Genomic DNA, 17,169 nt, shown 5'->3' with positions numbered 1-17,169 from the left:
TATAGTAAGACTAGTTATTCAACAAGTACTAACAAGCAGGGGCATATTGGTAAACATTTAACCAGCTCTCCAGGGGGAAAATGTATGCACAAAAAACAAGTTTAATCTGCATTATTCATTATTAAATAATTACATTTGATTTAATCCGTATCATTTTTAAGACTAGGCAATAAGCAAAATAAGTCAAGCCCTGTTCTATCTAGCATTTCCTAATAGTTAAGGTGTAAACGTTCACATTGAACATTTAACAATCAGCTGCAGCTGGTTACATTTGGCTCTAACACAACTCTGCCCAGAAAGGTATTCATTTATTTATGGCAATATTTTCACTTTTCTTGCCACTGACTGTTATTTTAGCTAATGAGGAAACATTGGGATTACATTTTTATCACGTGTTGCTTCAAATATGTAACCAATAGAAATGTAAAGTCTTCACTCTAATCTGGGGATCCTTCACTTTTTTTATGTTGCAGACGTCTTTGACAGTCTGCTGAAGCCTATGGATTACTGGCATTTGTTGCCTCCATTCAGGATAGGAGGAAATGTTAAATTTTAGCTAGATATTAGTGAAAATAGAGATGTAATTTTTCCTCATCCAAGCTCATGGACCCCATCAAGTGGCCTGGGATCCCGGGTTAAGAACACTTGCTCTTCATGATGAAGAACAAATTTTCCCACCAGGGTTTCAGAACAGTATGCCAGTCCAGTATTATACAGTTTTTATAGAATAAGGTGAGTTAACAAAATCATAATCCTTTTCTTTGAATTCCCTTATAAAAAGGGCAAACTCAGGCAAAGATGTCTAAACTACGTGAGAAGTATGACTTCTAAACCATCTTTTCATGATCAAAGCCAGCTGTATGAAGGAATTAGTTCTACTGTCCCTGGTTAAGCCAGCCATAACAGAGGCAGGGAGAGGGACTATGCTTAGGATTAAGGCTGGGCTTACTTTATGGGCAGATGAAAGACACTAATATTTAGTGAAATTTCAGGAGCTTATGAAAAGACTTCTCCCACAGTAATCAAGGATATCCACTATAATGACCCGGCACTGATGCTGGAAGATATCAAATTACTCATTCCTATGGACAATTCATTGAATTACAGATACTAAAATGAAACTATTATTGACAATATGTCATTAATATTTTAACTCAAGTTAATTCACTTATTTCATATAAGAGAAGAGGGGGCTGACAGTAAGGAATGCATTACAGTTAAAACGTTGTTGTGTAAGACTGGGGAGGGATGCTGCCATATAACATGTAATAAGGCCTCCTTTTGAAGCCTTGAGACCTTGATGGGGGGGGGGGGGTACCACAAGAGTAATGAGTGGGAGGTAGCAGGAGGAAGAAAGGGGTAATACAGTGCTACTAGGGACAAACTTAAAAAATAAAAATTATGCTACCCCTGGCCAAAAGAGTACAAAAGCAACAGTAGTAATGTGAAAATCTGCCACTCTCCTGTGCTCATTACTTACAATGCCAAAATATGAGGTTACAGGGATGCCTTAGAACCAACAGTAAAAAAAGGTGGTCCTGTATTCAGTTACTATAGCAAAGACCTGGGGTCTTGTCATGGAATTAATACAACCATTAAATATCTGAAATAACTTTAATTTGACCTCCTTTTCTAATAAAATTTCAAGGCATGGAATCTCCTAAAAATGTGGTTAGCCATGTTTTCTTTTTTCATTATTTTTCAACCAATTATAATTGTATAGAAGCACTCGTTACCATAGTAACACTAGTGGTTGCTGGGGTCTTCCCCGAGGGGGCAGGTGACCAGCTACAGATAATCATCACTGCCCTTTCTTCCCCACTCCCTTTGTCTCTGGAGATGTCATAAACCACACCCAGCTCAGGTTTTAGGGTAGGAGCAATTTAGTGGATTCTCAGATCCATGTCTGCCTCCCTTGCTACTTTAGGGAGTTTATATTAAACACTTAGGATCACAACTACAGGAATTATTGGGGTTAGAGGTAATCCTTTTTATGCATGACATGGAAAATAGTTTACATGACCAAAAAGATTTTAAGATAAGTCATTGCAGTGTGAATTTTATTGTGTGAGGAAACATGGTTTTGAAATCCCAGGACCTACAATTTGTCTGTACAACCTGAGGAAAGTTGTTACCTCTCGAGATCTCAGTTTCCTCATCTATGAAATGAAGGAGTTAAATTAGATCATGGTTTCTTCTAACTCTTCCACATCTGTGACTCTATGATAATTCTTCATTTAAAATGATTATCATTCAGTGGGAACACTTAATTTATTCACCAGAATCATCAAATAGGATACTGTTTTTAAATTTAGGATTTAAAAAACTTACACAAAAAATCAAATTTGAGAGATTTATAAAGCCAGAAAATGTTTGATTGCTGAAAGCAGTAATCAATGAACAAGCATTTATGAAGGATGTTCTATGTGCCAAGCACTGTACTAGGTACTAAGAGAATGAACAGCGACAGAAAAAAACTAGTCCTGTTCTCAAGGAGCTAACTTTCTAAATACTCAAAATGAATATAAATAAAAATATATAATTCGCACACAGAGTAGAGGGATCTTAACCTTAGAGATAAGGGCACGCATAAGTAGGAAGACTGGACAAGGTCTCCTACAGAAGGTAGCATTGCAGCTGAACATGGAAGAAAGCCAGGGATCCTAGGAGGTGATGGCAAGAAGGGAGAACACCTCAGGGATGGGCAATACTAGTACAAAGGCATGAAGACAGAAGATGAAATGTTCTGTGTAACAAACAGCAAATGGGCCAGCATGGAGAGACTGTAAAGTACATGGAAAAGCTATGGGGAAAAGAACAAGCCTATTGTGTGGCAGGAATTGTGTTAAGAACTCTAGAAATATTATCTCATCTGATCCTCCCAATAATCCTGTGAGGTAGATACTATGATCCTCATTTAACAGTTGAGAAAACTAAGGCAGTGAGAAGTTAAGTGACTTGTCTAGGGTCACACACTGAGGGTAGTATATGCAAGAAGATTGGAGTGGTAAAAAGGGGCTAACTGTAGAGGGTTTGAACTGCCAAACAACTAAGTTCATATCTGATCCTAAAGGGACAGGAAGTCACTAGAGTTCATTGAACAGAGATGGTGACATGGTCAAACCGGTGCTTTGGAAGAAAGTGAACCCAATTAAAAAGCTACTGTTTTAGTTCACATGAGATGATAAGAGGCCTGAAATAGGGTGGTAGCTATGTGCAAGAAGAAAAGGGGATGTATGCAGCAGACATGGTGGAGATGGAAATCCCAAGAATCTGGCATCTGAATGGATATGTAGGATGGATTTGAAGGTGACACAGAGATTGCCAACATGGATAACTGAGAAGATAGTGGTACCCTCAATGATAATGGGGAAATTTGGAGAAGGAGGGGTCTTAGGATGAAATGAGTTTGTTTTGGAGATTTTTGAGATTGAAATGCCTATGGGACATCTATTTTGAAATATCCAATAGACAACTGGTGATGAAGGACTAGAGCTCAAGAGAGAGATTAGAAAAGGATTCATGGACCAGAGGATTATCAACAAGGAGATGATAATGGAATCCATGGGGCCTGATAAGATCAGAATTGAGATTGTAAAGGAAGAAAACAGGGTCCACTGATAGATTAGACAATTAGTGGGCATGACATGACTGAAGATCCATGCTTGATCATATGTCTTTCTAAAAAAACTGTTTTCCAAGAGAAAGCAATTTCATAGGAATGATATTTAAGCCATAGCATAGAAATAAGAAAGAATAAGAAAATTTGCTAACTGATCCTCTACTACTGCAGTCTTACTAATACTTAATAAAGGGTGGAAAAAGACATTTGTTTAGATCCACCTCTTCACTAGCTGTCACTAGCCATCTATGGCTATGGTGTATACCTGGACAGCATGCCAGAGTCATGCCAGGAAATTGAATCACTTCCATTTGAATTGTCTTAGAAAGATTCTGAAGATCTACCACATCTGGTAGGATAAGATACCAGATACTGAAGCCCTTTTTCTAACTAAACTGCCAACCATTCAAAGTGCTTCAGAGAGCACAACTCTGATGCATTGGTCATGTTTTGTGAAGGCAAAACGTACACTTGCCAAAAACCAGAGAACTCAGGGCAAGCATTCACATGGTGGCCGGAAGAAGCAATACAAGGACACTCGCAAGGTCTCTCTTAAGAACTCTGGAATTGATCATGTGGCATGGGAGATGCTGGCACCGCATGGCATGCCCTCATCAGAGAAGTTGCTGTGCACTATGAGTAAAGCAGAACTGAAACAACTCAAAGGAAAATTTAGAGAATCCACCCCAAATGTTCAGTCTATTTGTGTCCAACTTGTAGTAGGGCATTCCAAGTTTGCATTGGTCTGATCAGCTAGTCAGCCACATTAAAACTTAACTCTAGCACAGTGCTGTCATTTTGGTCCTCTTCCAGAAGGAAGGCATACAACCAACCAACCAATGGCCAGAATTCAGAAATTTGTTTGTGTCTGCTAAGTGTCAACAGAAATGAAAAGAATGGAACACATATACTACTGAATGTCACATTTCTAATTTATTTTCTTACAAAGAAAGTACGATAGGTTTATTTTTCAAAGCCAATTGAATTTACTGCCATCCATTCCATTTTGCTGATGGCTACAGAACTGGTCTGCAAGATAACAGAAACTTAATTTAGACATATGTTCCTATTTAATGATAATGCAACTAGATGTGAATCACTATCTCCTAACTCATTCATCTGGGTATTTTAGAGCACATTTAGAATATCCATAGGACTAAAATCAATTATACTGGGACATTTATTGAAAGAATTAAGCAGTACTTAAATTAACTACTAATTGTCTACTTTCAGTTCTTCAGGTAATAGGGAAATTAAAAGAAAGAATGAGGCATGCCTTCTGTTCCTGTTTGATCTAATTCAGCTTATCTAGATCTTCAGGCTTGTCACTGAACAAAATGGATTTGATTCAGTTCAGACCAGTGGTCACTCTGCTATTTTAACAAATCAGATCTTTCCAGAAAATATAGGAACAAGGGGAAACGCCATATTACCCATGCCATCCCTTTGAATTCTTCCTGAAACGAGTGCTATTATTAGTGTTACTATAAGTGTTGGAAGTCAGCACATAACAGATCTGAGGAAAGATTTAATGCCTCATGGTGATACAAGGGGTCTAGTGTCAAGAAATCTAAAACAGTAATACAAAATGTATTTAAAATGATGGAACTTTATGTGCTTTGCAGAAGACATCAAATAATTTCTTCTTTATCCCCCAAAGTAAATATTTCTGAATAAACTAATTGTAATGAATTTTACTATTGTCATCAATTAAGAGCTGCTAAAGCAAATTAAGTGTTACACGTACTATATTTAGGAATTTCTGTTTAGCTTATAAGCTGATGACCATTGCTAACCAAAGGCTTTCCTCTGCAGTTACTGGCTATATAATATGCTTCTCCATCCTTTATCCTAACACTCCTGCTTTTTCTCTATTTTTCTTACATTCTCTCAGTCACACTTCTCAACCTTTAGCTGAGACTTCTAGACCAGAGTTTTTAACCCAGGGTCCAAGAGCTTGTTATTTGTTTGTTTTGTTTTTTATTGTTTTTTAAAATTTTTTTTTTCAAATTTTGGTGTTTTAATAGTTGTTCAATATACTGTCTTCTTTTGAAATTCTATAGATTTATTTTCTACATTTAAAAACATTATCCTGAGAAGGGGTTGACAGGCTTTACCAGACTACCCAAAAGGGCCATGACACAAAAAATGTTTAAAACCTCCATTTTAGATATCATAGAATATAGGACTGGGACAAGCCCATATGTGTGTCTGAAAAACTACAAGGTTCATTGTGCCCCTTAGCTTTCCACATTTATGGACATGCTTCTACACATTTCTGTCCTCCCTCTTGCTACCCAGGCATGCTGTCTCTCTATTCATCTCTACCTTGTAAATTTCCATAATTGCCATATTCAAAAGGGGCAGAAAAAGTAGGAAATGAATTGATATATGCCTTCAGGTGGGGCAAACTGTTTCCCACCTCACTATATGGCTTTTGTTTCATTTAACTCATAACTCAGGTGCAGTCTCTGCAGTCTAACAACAATGAGATCCCTATTCTCTCCTCCATATCTCTAAACTCTTTGCCATCATCTCTCATTCATTCCTCCTTTATTCCAGCCTCTAATCAAGAGGTGACTCTTCTCTTTACAAGGCGTAACTCTTTTACATGAACTCTTGTTCCTATCCCCTCCCATTTTCTCCAGTAGACCACTCCCATGGTCTAGATATATAGATATATCTATAGATATATAGATATGTTGATATATATATATCCATAAATAATGTATTTGTTTTTGTTTATGGATATATATATATCCATAAATAACCTATTTGTTCAGTGTTCAGTTGATGACAACTCAATGGGACCTCATGAGCCAAGGGGTTTTCTTGGCAAAGATACTGGAATGGCTTGCCATTTCCTTCTCCAATGCATTGTCATTTTACAGATGAGAAACTGAGGCAAATAGGGGTTAATGACTTGTCCAAGATCACATAGCTAGCAAGTGTCTGAGGGCACAGTTGAACTCAGATCTCCCTGACTCCATGCCTGCTGCTCTATCCACTGTACCACCTACCTGTCCCAAATAATCTTTACTGTACCCTAACAACTCCTCAAGCCATTATGCTGTATCTAGCTTCCCTTTCATAGACAAAAACTAGAAAAAGTTACAGATGTTCATTGCCTGCACTTCCACCTCTCTCCCTCCTTCAGTTCTTTGTAATCTGGTCTCTTACCCCATCACCTTATTGAAACTATTCTCTCTGAGATTACTAGGGATCTCCTAACTATAAAATATGATGGTCTTTTCTCAAGGCCTTGAAATTTTAGATATTTGCAACACATGAAACTATCAATTAACTTCTTTTTCTGAATAATCTCCCCCTTCTGAGTTTTTGTTAACACTGATCTCTCTGGATTTTCCTCCTCCCTGTGTGACTATTCCTTCCCAGGCTACTTCATTAGTTTGCCATTCGCATCATACCTTCTTAATCTTGGGTGTACCCAAAGGTCCTTCTGCCCTCCCCTCTCTCTTTCAACTCTCTCTCTCTGTATATATACATACATACATACATACATACATACATACATACATACATACACATATATATGAAATAACTCATTTTCTTCCCTCCAAAACACACCCTATGTCTGAGCTTCCCTATTTCTGTGCTATTCCCTATTTCCATCCTTTCTGTCACTCAAGTTCACAACCTCAGTATTACCCCTGACTCTTCACTCCTTGACTCATCACACACATCCAAACACTTGCCAGCTCTTTTTGTTTTGATCTCCACAATATCCCACCCATCACCTTCCTTCAGGCTCTTATCAATTTTTGCTTGGATCATGACAACAGCCTCCAAATTGGCCTCCCCACTTCATGTCTCTCTTTCCTTGAATCCATTCTCCAACCAACTGCTCAAATGATTTCCCTAAAGCACAGGTATGACCATATCATTTCCCTTCTCAACAAACTCAGTAGTTCCAGATTGCTTCTAGTATCACACAGGAACTTTTCTGTTTGGTTTGTACAGCCCTTCACAGGCTGGACCTAACTTATATGAAGCACTCTCACCTCTGTAGACAATCTTTTCATTTCTTGTTTACGCTGATGCTCTGCTACATTTGCCACAGATTCAGCCAACTGATAAAGGTCTTGGTCCATTGGTGCTCCCATGAAGTTCAGCATAGGAGGCTCCCAACCATTTCGGAATCGTGGCACGTAGGGTGGAATAAACTGTTCTTTGGGCCACTCTGCTCTAAATGAAAGATATAAGACATGTAAAAAATTACATTTAAGATAATTTCTATCATATGTATACAAACAATCTCCAATATGGAAATACTGCTTATAATTATTTCTCTCTTATCCATTCTCCAAAAATTAATACCATAAAATAGTATATTAAATAACTGCATAATGATATACATGGGAAGAAACACAAGTAAATGGCATAATATGACATAAAGAGTTTTATTACATAGCCTTAAATAATGAATTTCATTTCTCTATTAACTCTGCTTTCTGTTGACAACTTCAGGGCTTTTTTAATCAATATTAAAGATTACGATTTGATATATTTTTAGAGTACTGCACAAAATTTCAATATGTGATATAGTCTCACGATAATATAAAGGGTAATCATATTCTAACATTTGAATTACCTTCTATGAAAGGATACAGATTCCAAAATACTCATAAAGTTTACATCTTTAAATTATGCATACTGCTAAAATGAATCAAGGTGATTATATGTCAACATACAAACCAGACAAATTTTAATCAGGAAAAAGTCACAGAATGTATTTGCTATTATATCTCTATTTATTCTCAAGCAATTCAGAAAAAGAATGACCACTTCTTTAGCTGCGTGGGAATTTTTACTCATGAAGCACAGACATAAGTATGATAGTAACAGTATTTCTATGTTTTTACTGTCATTTCTCTCTCTCTCTGTGTGTCACATATATGATTTAAACTTTTACCTTAGATTACCATTTTAAATTATGCTCTATTTACTCTAATATTTCTGTGAGTTTCTTTATGATTCCTAAATACCAGAACAGCTTCTTCATGCTGACCCTCCATTGCCTAAGGTAGTCCAGGGGAGGTAATCTGTATAGGTCAATGTGATTTGCTTATGACTCTGTTTTGAGACTTTGAAGTGTTTGTGTATCTCGTGCTACTTTGTCTTTTCCTGTGTTTACACAATCCAGATGCTATACTACTTGATTTTCCTGTCCAGTTTGGTTGAGTCTTAATATTTACCTAGCTATAGGGCTTAATCCGTATTGCACAATGCCCTGGTGCTATAAACCAACTGATGTATTTATGTTGACTCATGTTACTTATCTAAAAGTCCTGTGCCTAGAACTCATTAAATGGGTCACTTCAGTCAAGGGTTATTGGTCTTAAAAGGTATGTAGGCCTCTCTGGGTTGGTTAAAGCTCTGACAACATCAACTGTATATCTCAGAATCTGAGAATTCTGAGCCCCAGGGATGACTACATGGGAGAGGTAGCACATTCCAGTATTTATCATTTGCCCAGTAATTAGCTCATATTATCTGGAGGTCATGAGTGTGAGTGTGGCAATACATTCCTTGGTTCAGTACTGATACCTAAGAGGTATATCTTTCATTTCCCAAAATACTTTATACACTTATGATCTGAAATAACCAACTGCTTTTGTTGGGCATATAAAATATGTATCTTTTTTGTGGGACCGAAGTCACGGAATTTCTCATTTTGTCTCAAAGCAAAGAATGACATAGACTGAAACAGTTTTGTTAATTTTAGGCCTAATACATTTAAAGCACAGGTATGACCATGTTTTACTACTTTTCTTTTTGTTTCTATCACCAAGACCAGTACCTAGCAAATAGTAAATGTTAGTTCAGTGACATAATAATCTCCTTGTAAAAGAGATCTGCATGATGTAATATATAAAGAGACCAGATCTATGATTTCATTACCACAGGGAACTTCTGAGAGAAGGAAATTCCTCTGTCAATGCAGGTTTGCACCTTTTCTGTTACTTGCAGCCTTAGAGAGTTGTCTCGAACTCTGAAAATGACTTTCCCAGGGTCACACAGGATGTATCAGAGGCATGACCTGAACCCAGATTTTCCTGGCTTTGAGGCTGGTCCTTTAACTACTCTATCATGCTGCCTCTCTATCCACAATGCCAGGTGTATTTCCAAAAACTCTGAACAGATCCCCTAATCTAGAAATCTTTGAAGTATGAACTCCGTGATGGGCTAAGCCTGCTCTTTAAGGACTATTCTGGCTAAGACATAACATGGTACAGAAAAGAGAATTTTGGACTGAGTATGAACCTGGGTTTAAATACCATTGCTGATGGTTACTGGCTATATGAGGGCAAGCACTTAAAGTCTCACTTTCTTTGTTAAAAAAAGGATAATAATACTTCTAGCACTTAACTCAGGGTATTTGCAATCAAATGAGAATAATTTTCAAAAATACATTTAAATATTAATTTTTCCAGTAAAGTTTGGGAACCTTCAAGTGTCCACATATAAATGTCAGATATTGTAATTAAGTAAAGAGATGTATCCTGAATACTTGGCCAAAAAGTGATGAATTCTTTGTCAAACCCTTAAATAAAGAAATATAAAACAACTGAGTCCTGTGTGGTCTTTGACTCCAGCCTGGTGACAAAGGCAGCAAAAGGAAAACCTATATTTTCTCCTTTTTACCCACGAGAACATCTTTGCTGAAAATCTAGGAAATTAGGTCCTTTCAACATTCCCTTGATCTATCAATAAAGTAACCTTATCCAAAGAGGAAACGTGGTTAGTCTGGCACACTGCTTTTGATGAAGCCATGTAATCACAATTCTTTGTCTAAAGGTTCACTAATAACTTGTATACTTTTGTCAGGAATCAAACTCAAGTTCATTGATACATAGATTGCCAATTCCATTCACTTTCTTTTTCCAAAAAGAACATTTACCCATCTCCAATGCTGTAAGAATTCTTCCATTCTTCTTTAAACCTGAACAACTGTCCATTAATCCTCAAAGACTCCTGACAGCAATCACTTTTGCCACTTTGTTCAGTACTCTGGGAAGTAGTTTGTCTGAGGCTGGTGACTTGAACTCATCAAAGACAGCTAAGGGCTCTTGTACTATCTCTCCCTATTTCATTTAGGTGTCAACTCCCTATTCATCATTTTTGGTCAGCCCCTTGTCAGTCTAAAGGTCATTCCTCTTGATAAAGAAAACAGAAGCAAAAAATGAGGTGAGCAGCTCTGCTTTCTCCCTTCCTTCCATTGTTACCACTGCATCCACCTCAACCTATGTTCCAAGCCTTTCTCTGACCCTCTTTTCTTCCACTTAGTCAAAAGTAACCTTTAACAACAACAACAACAAACTTTTCATTGTCCTTAGAATTTCTGGCAGACTCACTAAACTGTATTAATTAGATCTACAGATATTACCTTGCTTTACTTTGGTATTTGTCGTCTGCTGTTCACCTTTGCTTCACTCTTCTGTACATGTCTTTTAAAATCAAGTTTGATTGATGAAAATCTGTGTGTATCAATCTGTCCCTTGGGAGTATCATAATTTCATTCTCGGAAAGATCCCCTATTTCCTAGACTGACTTCTTCTAAGAATTTTAGGTCATGTCCTTTGCTATCTGCTTTCCCCACATCGAGCACATATGTCAGACTCTTCCTGGTTCGTGTCTCCTTTTCAGTCAAAAATTCTAAGGGGAAATGGTCTCCTCCTCCCAAACTTCTCATTATTTCTACTTCAGCAATCTAAACCTAATTTTTCATGACAATCAGGTTCAGATGTTAGGTCTCCCATCTTTTGAACAATGAAGTTGTTCCTAAGTGTAAAGGTAATTTAAATTAGAAGAATTTTCCCATTCATTAGTAGGCCCATGTGACCTGCATGGGTCACATAGAAGTCTGAATCACATGGAGACTGATGGGAGAGGAGCCTGAATGGGTGGAATAGAAAGGATGGAACAGGAAGAAGGTGGACCTACAGCAGAGGTGAGAGGAAGTTAGTCATGAGAGCAGTCAGCGCTAGGAAGGATGCAGGCAAGCAGGCAACTGGCTAGCATGAGTGAAAGGGCTTGTTCATGATTTTGTTTAAGTGAGCTGGTTTATGGGAAGCCTAGTAGGGGGAAGACTTGGGGCTGGTATTGTCCTCTGAATTGTTATGGTATATAGATTTTGTTACTATGATGGATTTGGCTTTCTGGAGTCTGAATAAATGTTTTGGTTCTGTCTTCCATGTGGAAAGTCTGTGGTATTTCATGATTCAAATGTGAATATCACATTGGCACTATACTAAGGTAAATAAAAAATGTCTATACTCTTTTCTATGCATAGAAAGAGCTCCAGCAGATTCCAAATAATTGAAGTCTCCCATGATTATTATATTGGATCACCATGCTGGGTTATTGATCTGTTTCTTGAAGTACTCATCTACTTCTAGATTTTTTTCCTGTTCGGTATCTACAGTAAACGCTGAAGACAATATCATTTATGTTTCTGTCTCCTTTGGTCCTCACCTGAAATGCATTCCCTTATGATTCTTCCTCTAGTTCCTATATTTCTATAAAATGAGGTAAGACTAGATAGCTTCTAAGGTTCTTTTTATTACTGCTACTAGGTTTTGTGATCCTGTCACTTCCTGTGTTGTGCCTCACTTTTACTCTTTGGGCCTCAGTTTCCTTATCTGAAAAATGAAAGGGTTGAACTAGATGGTCTCTACCAGTTCTATCTCCATTAGTCAATCAATCCATAAGGATTTGTTAAGTGCCTACTATGTGCCAGGTGCTGGAATCTATACATACACACATGTATATATGTGCATGCATGTATATATGTATAAAGTATGTGTATACACATATATGAAAATGATTTTTCTTATATATAATGCTACTCATTACTCTTAATACCCTAACATACATACATACACTTTATATGTTCTATTCCTTTTGAGCAAGTTATACCCTTCAAAATTTTATTCCAACCAGGGATTTTATCTAATCCTATCCAATCCCAGTGTTGCATTTGAAGCCAAAATTTCCTCTTTGCATTAGGATCCTTGTTTCATCTCGCTTGTCACCCCTACAATGTGTATTTTTGTATAAATAGTTAAGGTCTTTTTTTTTCATTTCTGGCACCTTTCTTGGATTTTTGCTTTTGTCTCTTGTGAATTTCTGAGCATCTGTACTGCTATTATTCTCCTTATATTGTAGCACTTTCCATGTCACTATGGCAGGTATCTTGGCAGATATGCATATAGTTTTTTCCCATTCCATTTTTAGCCTAAAGTGCTTCTGATTAGATTTCTAAGATTCTAGGCAAATGTATTATTACCAGCCCATGTTAGTCACATTCCATTCCTGCATAAGAGCTCTTTATTCATATATTTTAAGCCCTGGTCCAGAACATACTTCTTGTTTTCAGGCACCATTTTCATTCTTTAGCTAATACGTCCTTGACTGCTTTCTCTTCCATAGCTCATGCCCCAACCACCACTTGTGTCCTTAAGACCTTCATGTTTTCAGAATCATGGAATTTCATAGAAGATATTTCAGTAGCTACTTTGTCCCATCAATATTTGAAAAGGAACCTTCCATTCTGTGTGTCTACAAATTGGTCCTACCGCCTTTATTAGGGATGGGGGAGAACCTGTGAGGCAATCTATCCCAATTTTGGATAGCTTTAATTGTTAATCAGCTTTTCCTCACATGAAGTGTAAAATTACCTCTTTGAAATGTTCATCCTCTGCTTCTGCTTATGCCCTCTGGGCCAAATAAAATAAATCTATTTGCCACTGAGGGGCAGCTAGATGGTACTATGGATAGACTGTCAGCCCTAGAGTCAGGAGAACCTGAATTCAAATTCTGGCTCAGGCACTAGCTGCATGGTCTGGGCAAGTCACTTGACTCTGCTTGCCTCTGTTCCTCACTGGTAAAATGAGCTGGAGAAGGAAATGGTAAACCACTCCAGTATCTTTGCAAGAAAATTCTAAATGGGGTCAGGACGAGTCTAACATGACTAATCAACTAAACAAATAACAACAATTTTCCTCATCAAATATCTGCTCTATCTTATGATCCACATCTGATAAATTGCCAAGTCTTACAGATTTTATCTCTACAGCATTTCTCCTGTTCATTTATTTCTCTTAACTCAAAAGGCTACCACTCCAAATGAGGCACCCATCTTGATTGGCATAATACAGAGTACAATGGGGTTCTCAATTCCTTTTCCTGGAAACAATGTCACTTTTAAAGAAGTTTAAGGTCATATCAATTTTTTGTTGTTGTTTCTAATTGAACATTGTGGTTTCAATAATTTACTAAAACTCACAGATCTTTTCAAGGGAAGTAAGATCTGCAGGCTATAGTAAAATATAAACATAAAAGAATATAACAAAAATGAAAATGATTCTACCTTAAAAGATAGGAAATGACTGGTTACTACCATCAGAGTAATTTTTGAAACAACCTCTGGACTGATTAGTTACAGCAAAGGTCAAATACTAAAAGAAAGGATAATGACTATAAGACAATGCTGAATCAAATATACTCCTTCCACTTGATCTTTTCAAAAAGGCAATTGACATTAAAAAGAAGAAATGAATAAAAAGTATGACTGTCCTCATTTTCTACAGAAGTTGAACTAATGTCATAAACAGACTTAGGGAAGCCAGAAGAGCATGAAAAGCACTTCAAGCCAACAATATTTGATTTCTTTGCCAGATGAAGAGGTATGGCAGCCAAAGCCAACACTTGTTTAGAATAAAACTCATCTCTAAAACTTTAAGGAGGAGGATAATGGAAAACAACAAGTAGTTTTACTCAGAAAACTACAAATAGTAGTGGAAGAGAAAGAAAGAAGAAAAAAACCCATTAAGAGACCCAAGTATTCCAGTATCCCAACTGGATGAATAGTTAAAACTGGAAGATTGTCTACAAGATGGATGAAAAATGGAAAGAACCTGTCAGTGTCTCATGGAACTACCATATTTGAACTGTAAAATGTCACTGAAAAGGATCTGTCACAGTATTTCTATGAAATCTATTTTAATCCTCTCAGACAATGGAACCACCACATTTGAACTGCAAAAATGTCACTTAGTGGTGGGATTTGTGAGGAAATACACATGATACTTAAGTAAATTAAGTTGCTAAGAACAACTGGATGGGATGAAATGCATCCAGGAGAAGATATGTTGGGTACTCTTAAGATATTCTAAAGAGGAGATAGTATTGGATGTTTGGAAAGACAGTGAACAGTATTTCTCCTCTCTGTGAAATCTTTATGAACATGAGCTAGACATGCACTGAGGAAATTCTAGAGGAAAAACAAAAGAAGGGAATAGGTAATTTTTGAGAAATAAATTTAATGCTTTTTTTTTTACATCGTTATTTTTTTTGAAATACCTACCTTCCTCTTACTCTAAATTGTTTCATGTAACTAAGAAAAAAACAGAGCATAAACACCTAATTAAAAAAACTGCATCTGACAAGATACACAACACTAAGCAGAAAATAAGTCTCTTATTTTTATAACTTAAAGAAGAAGCTGTGCTTCAAAATGTGTTCTTTAGGATCACCACTTTTTTCCCCAACTGCTCAGATGTCGGCTTTCCTTTAGCGATTTCTTTGCTCACATTCTTGTAGACATTGTGTGTATTGTTCTTTTGATTCTGCTTATTTCATTCACCCTACATTAATTCATATAAATCTTACCCTGTTTCACTGAATTCTTTATATTGATTATTTCTTTCTGCATGATAATATTCCATTACATCCATAAACCACAGTTCATTTTTTTCAGCTATGCCCCAACCAGCGGGTTTCTGCTTTTGTTACTAGTTCTTGGCTATCATAAAGTTCTGTTATAAATATTTTGGAATATGTTGGATTCTTTTTTCTATTTGGGTCTAGATCTGATTAGTAAGAAGAGCATCTACTGTATTTTTTGTGTGGTTGTCAGAGTTTTCAATAATTCCAACTTGATTCCTGACACAAAAATCCATCATTTAAACAGTAATATTCTTTCCACGAGGCTACATGACTGCAATTCATGAACTTCCAAAGAATATGAATTATACGTGACACAAAGGGAAGTGGAGTGATGTATGGTGGACATGAGTGGTCTGTAGCATATTACTAATGATAACTGATGAACCAAAAGAGGCAGAAAAGATTATCAACCAGGAAATGTATGATGGGAAATGGAGCTCAGTCAGTCATCTATTAAAAATAAAGGAAAAAAGATGCACAATTTCAGGGCTACAGTTGCACTCATGAAATATGGAAAAATAAGCTAGAGGGCTGCCATAATATTGGAAAGACTCTCTGTGAAGGATTTTTAGGATCATATAGTTCCACATAGATGACAGCACAGATCCACTGAAGTGTAATATAATTATCTTGTTGACTTGGCTCCACCACAATGGTATATTAAAACCTTAGTTATTTAAAATGCTAAATTTACATAATTCTTTACCTGGGTTTCAGCCACGTTTCTCCCAATGACATCCATAATTGCCTTTCCTCAACATGGACAGTGTGATTTAAGAAATCAATTGCATCCTTGGTCAACAGAGGGCTGAGTACTGTACTGGCAAGTTCAGGACCTCCAGTTGCCTGTACCACCTAAAAGAACAAGAATTTGTTTTTCAGGTTAAAAATATTTATTGCAATATATTGTTAATATAGTATAAAAGTTAAGAGTGTTATTGGTAGTTAATTAAGCTACTTATAGTATATATTTTTAAAAGAAACTATTAAGGAGTCATTTTCTTGGGAAAGAGCAAAGATGAAAATGTTTTGCATTTGTTTTAGTACATGAGCTTTGGCTAGAAAGTAACATGGTTAAGGTTTTTACATGGAGTTTATAAAGTGGCATCATTCCACATACATTTGAATAAATCCATATTTCAATTCTTTGTAGAAAGTGTAGAAAAAACATAAGGGAAATACATGCTAAATGTCTCCAAGTATTCCATATTACAGATTTTTTTTACAGATTCCATGCCATAGAGCACAAGAGACATAAAAAAGGAAGATCAAGATGCTTTCAAATATATAAAAATAGTTCTATTTTAAAAAATTTATTTGGATAATAACTCTTTTTTTACTATGTGACAGAACATTTGATTCTACTCTGACAGTAGTACTTATAATAGTAAAAATTATTTTTAATAATAACAATGATCACTGAAATTTTGATGCTGGAGTTACTTATAAACTAATGTAATAAAGAGTTTTTCCTTGTCTTACCTGACATTGCCTAACTTTTGTCATTAACTCACTGGGTTGATTAGTTTCCTGTGTTTGGAAACTAATAAAATGTACTATACATTTTTTCCACACCTTGTCTTGTTCCACTTGGGAAAGTAGATGAAATTGTATCTATTCTTTTTTATTATTCAAATAAAAATGATTACAAACTGTAAAAGAAATAATATTGAACTTGATTTTGTTCTGAGAAATGAACATTTGATATTCCTTTTCTTTACAATATCTCTCAGATCTATTCTCCTCTTTCTCCTCTCATTATAACCATGACTGTTGTTAAGGTTCTCATTTCCTCT

At 36.3% G+C, this 17,169-nt stretch overlaps 1 protein-coding gene across 10 annotated transcripts in view; it reads right to left on the bottom strand.

The window, feature by feature from the left end:
• Positions 1 to 17,169, bottom strand: part of EPS8 (EGFR pathway substrate 8, signaling adaptor) — a 249,963-nt gene that overhangs the window by 37,445 nt on the left and 195,349 nt on the right. For all 10 annotated transcript variants that reach the window (XM_072653631.1, XM_072653640.1, XM_072653636.1 and 7 more), the window contains 2 exons: positions 16,080 to 16,228; positions 7,645 to 7,828 (listed from right to left, as the gene is read on the bottom strand). In XM_072653631.1, coding sequence (XP_072509732.1) covers positions 7,645 to 7,828; positions 16,080 to 16,228 — 333 coding nt within the window. The remainder of the gene's footprint in view (positions 1 to 7,644; positions 7,829 to 16,079; positions 16,229 to 17,169) is intronic.

Source organism: Notamacropus eugenii, chromosome 3, assembly GCF_028372415.1.
Source record: "Notamacropus eugenii isolate mMacEug1 chromosome 3, mMacEug1.pri_v2, whole genome shotgun sequence".
Taxonomy (NCBI): Eukaryota; Metazoa; Chordata; class Mammalia; order Diprotodontia; family Macropodidae; genus Notamacropus; species Notamacropus eugenii.
This window is presented reverse-complemented; position numbering and strand designations above follow the sequence as displayed.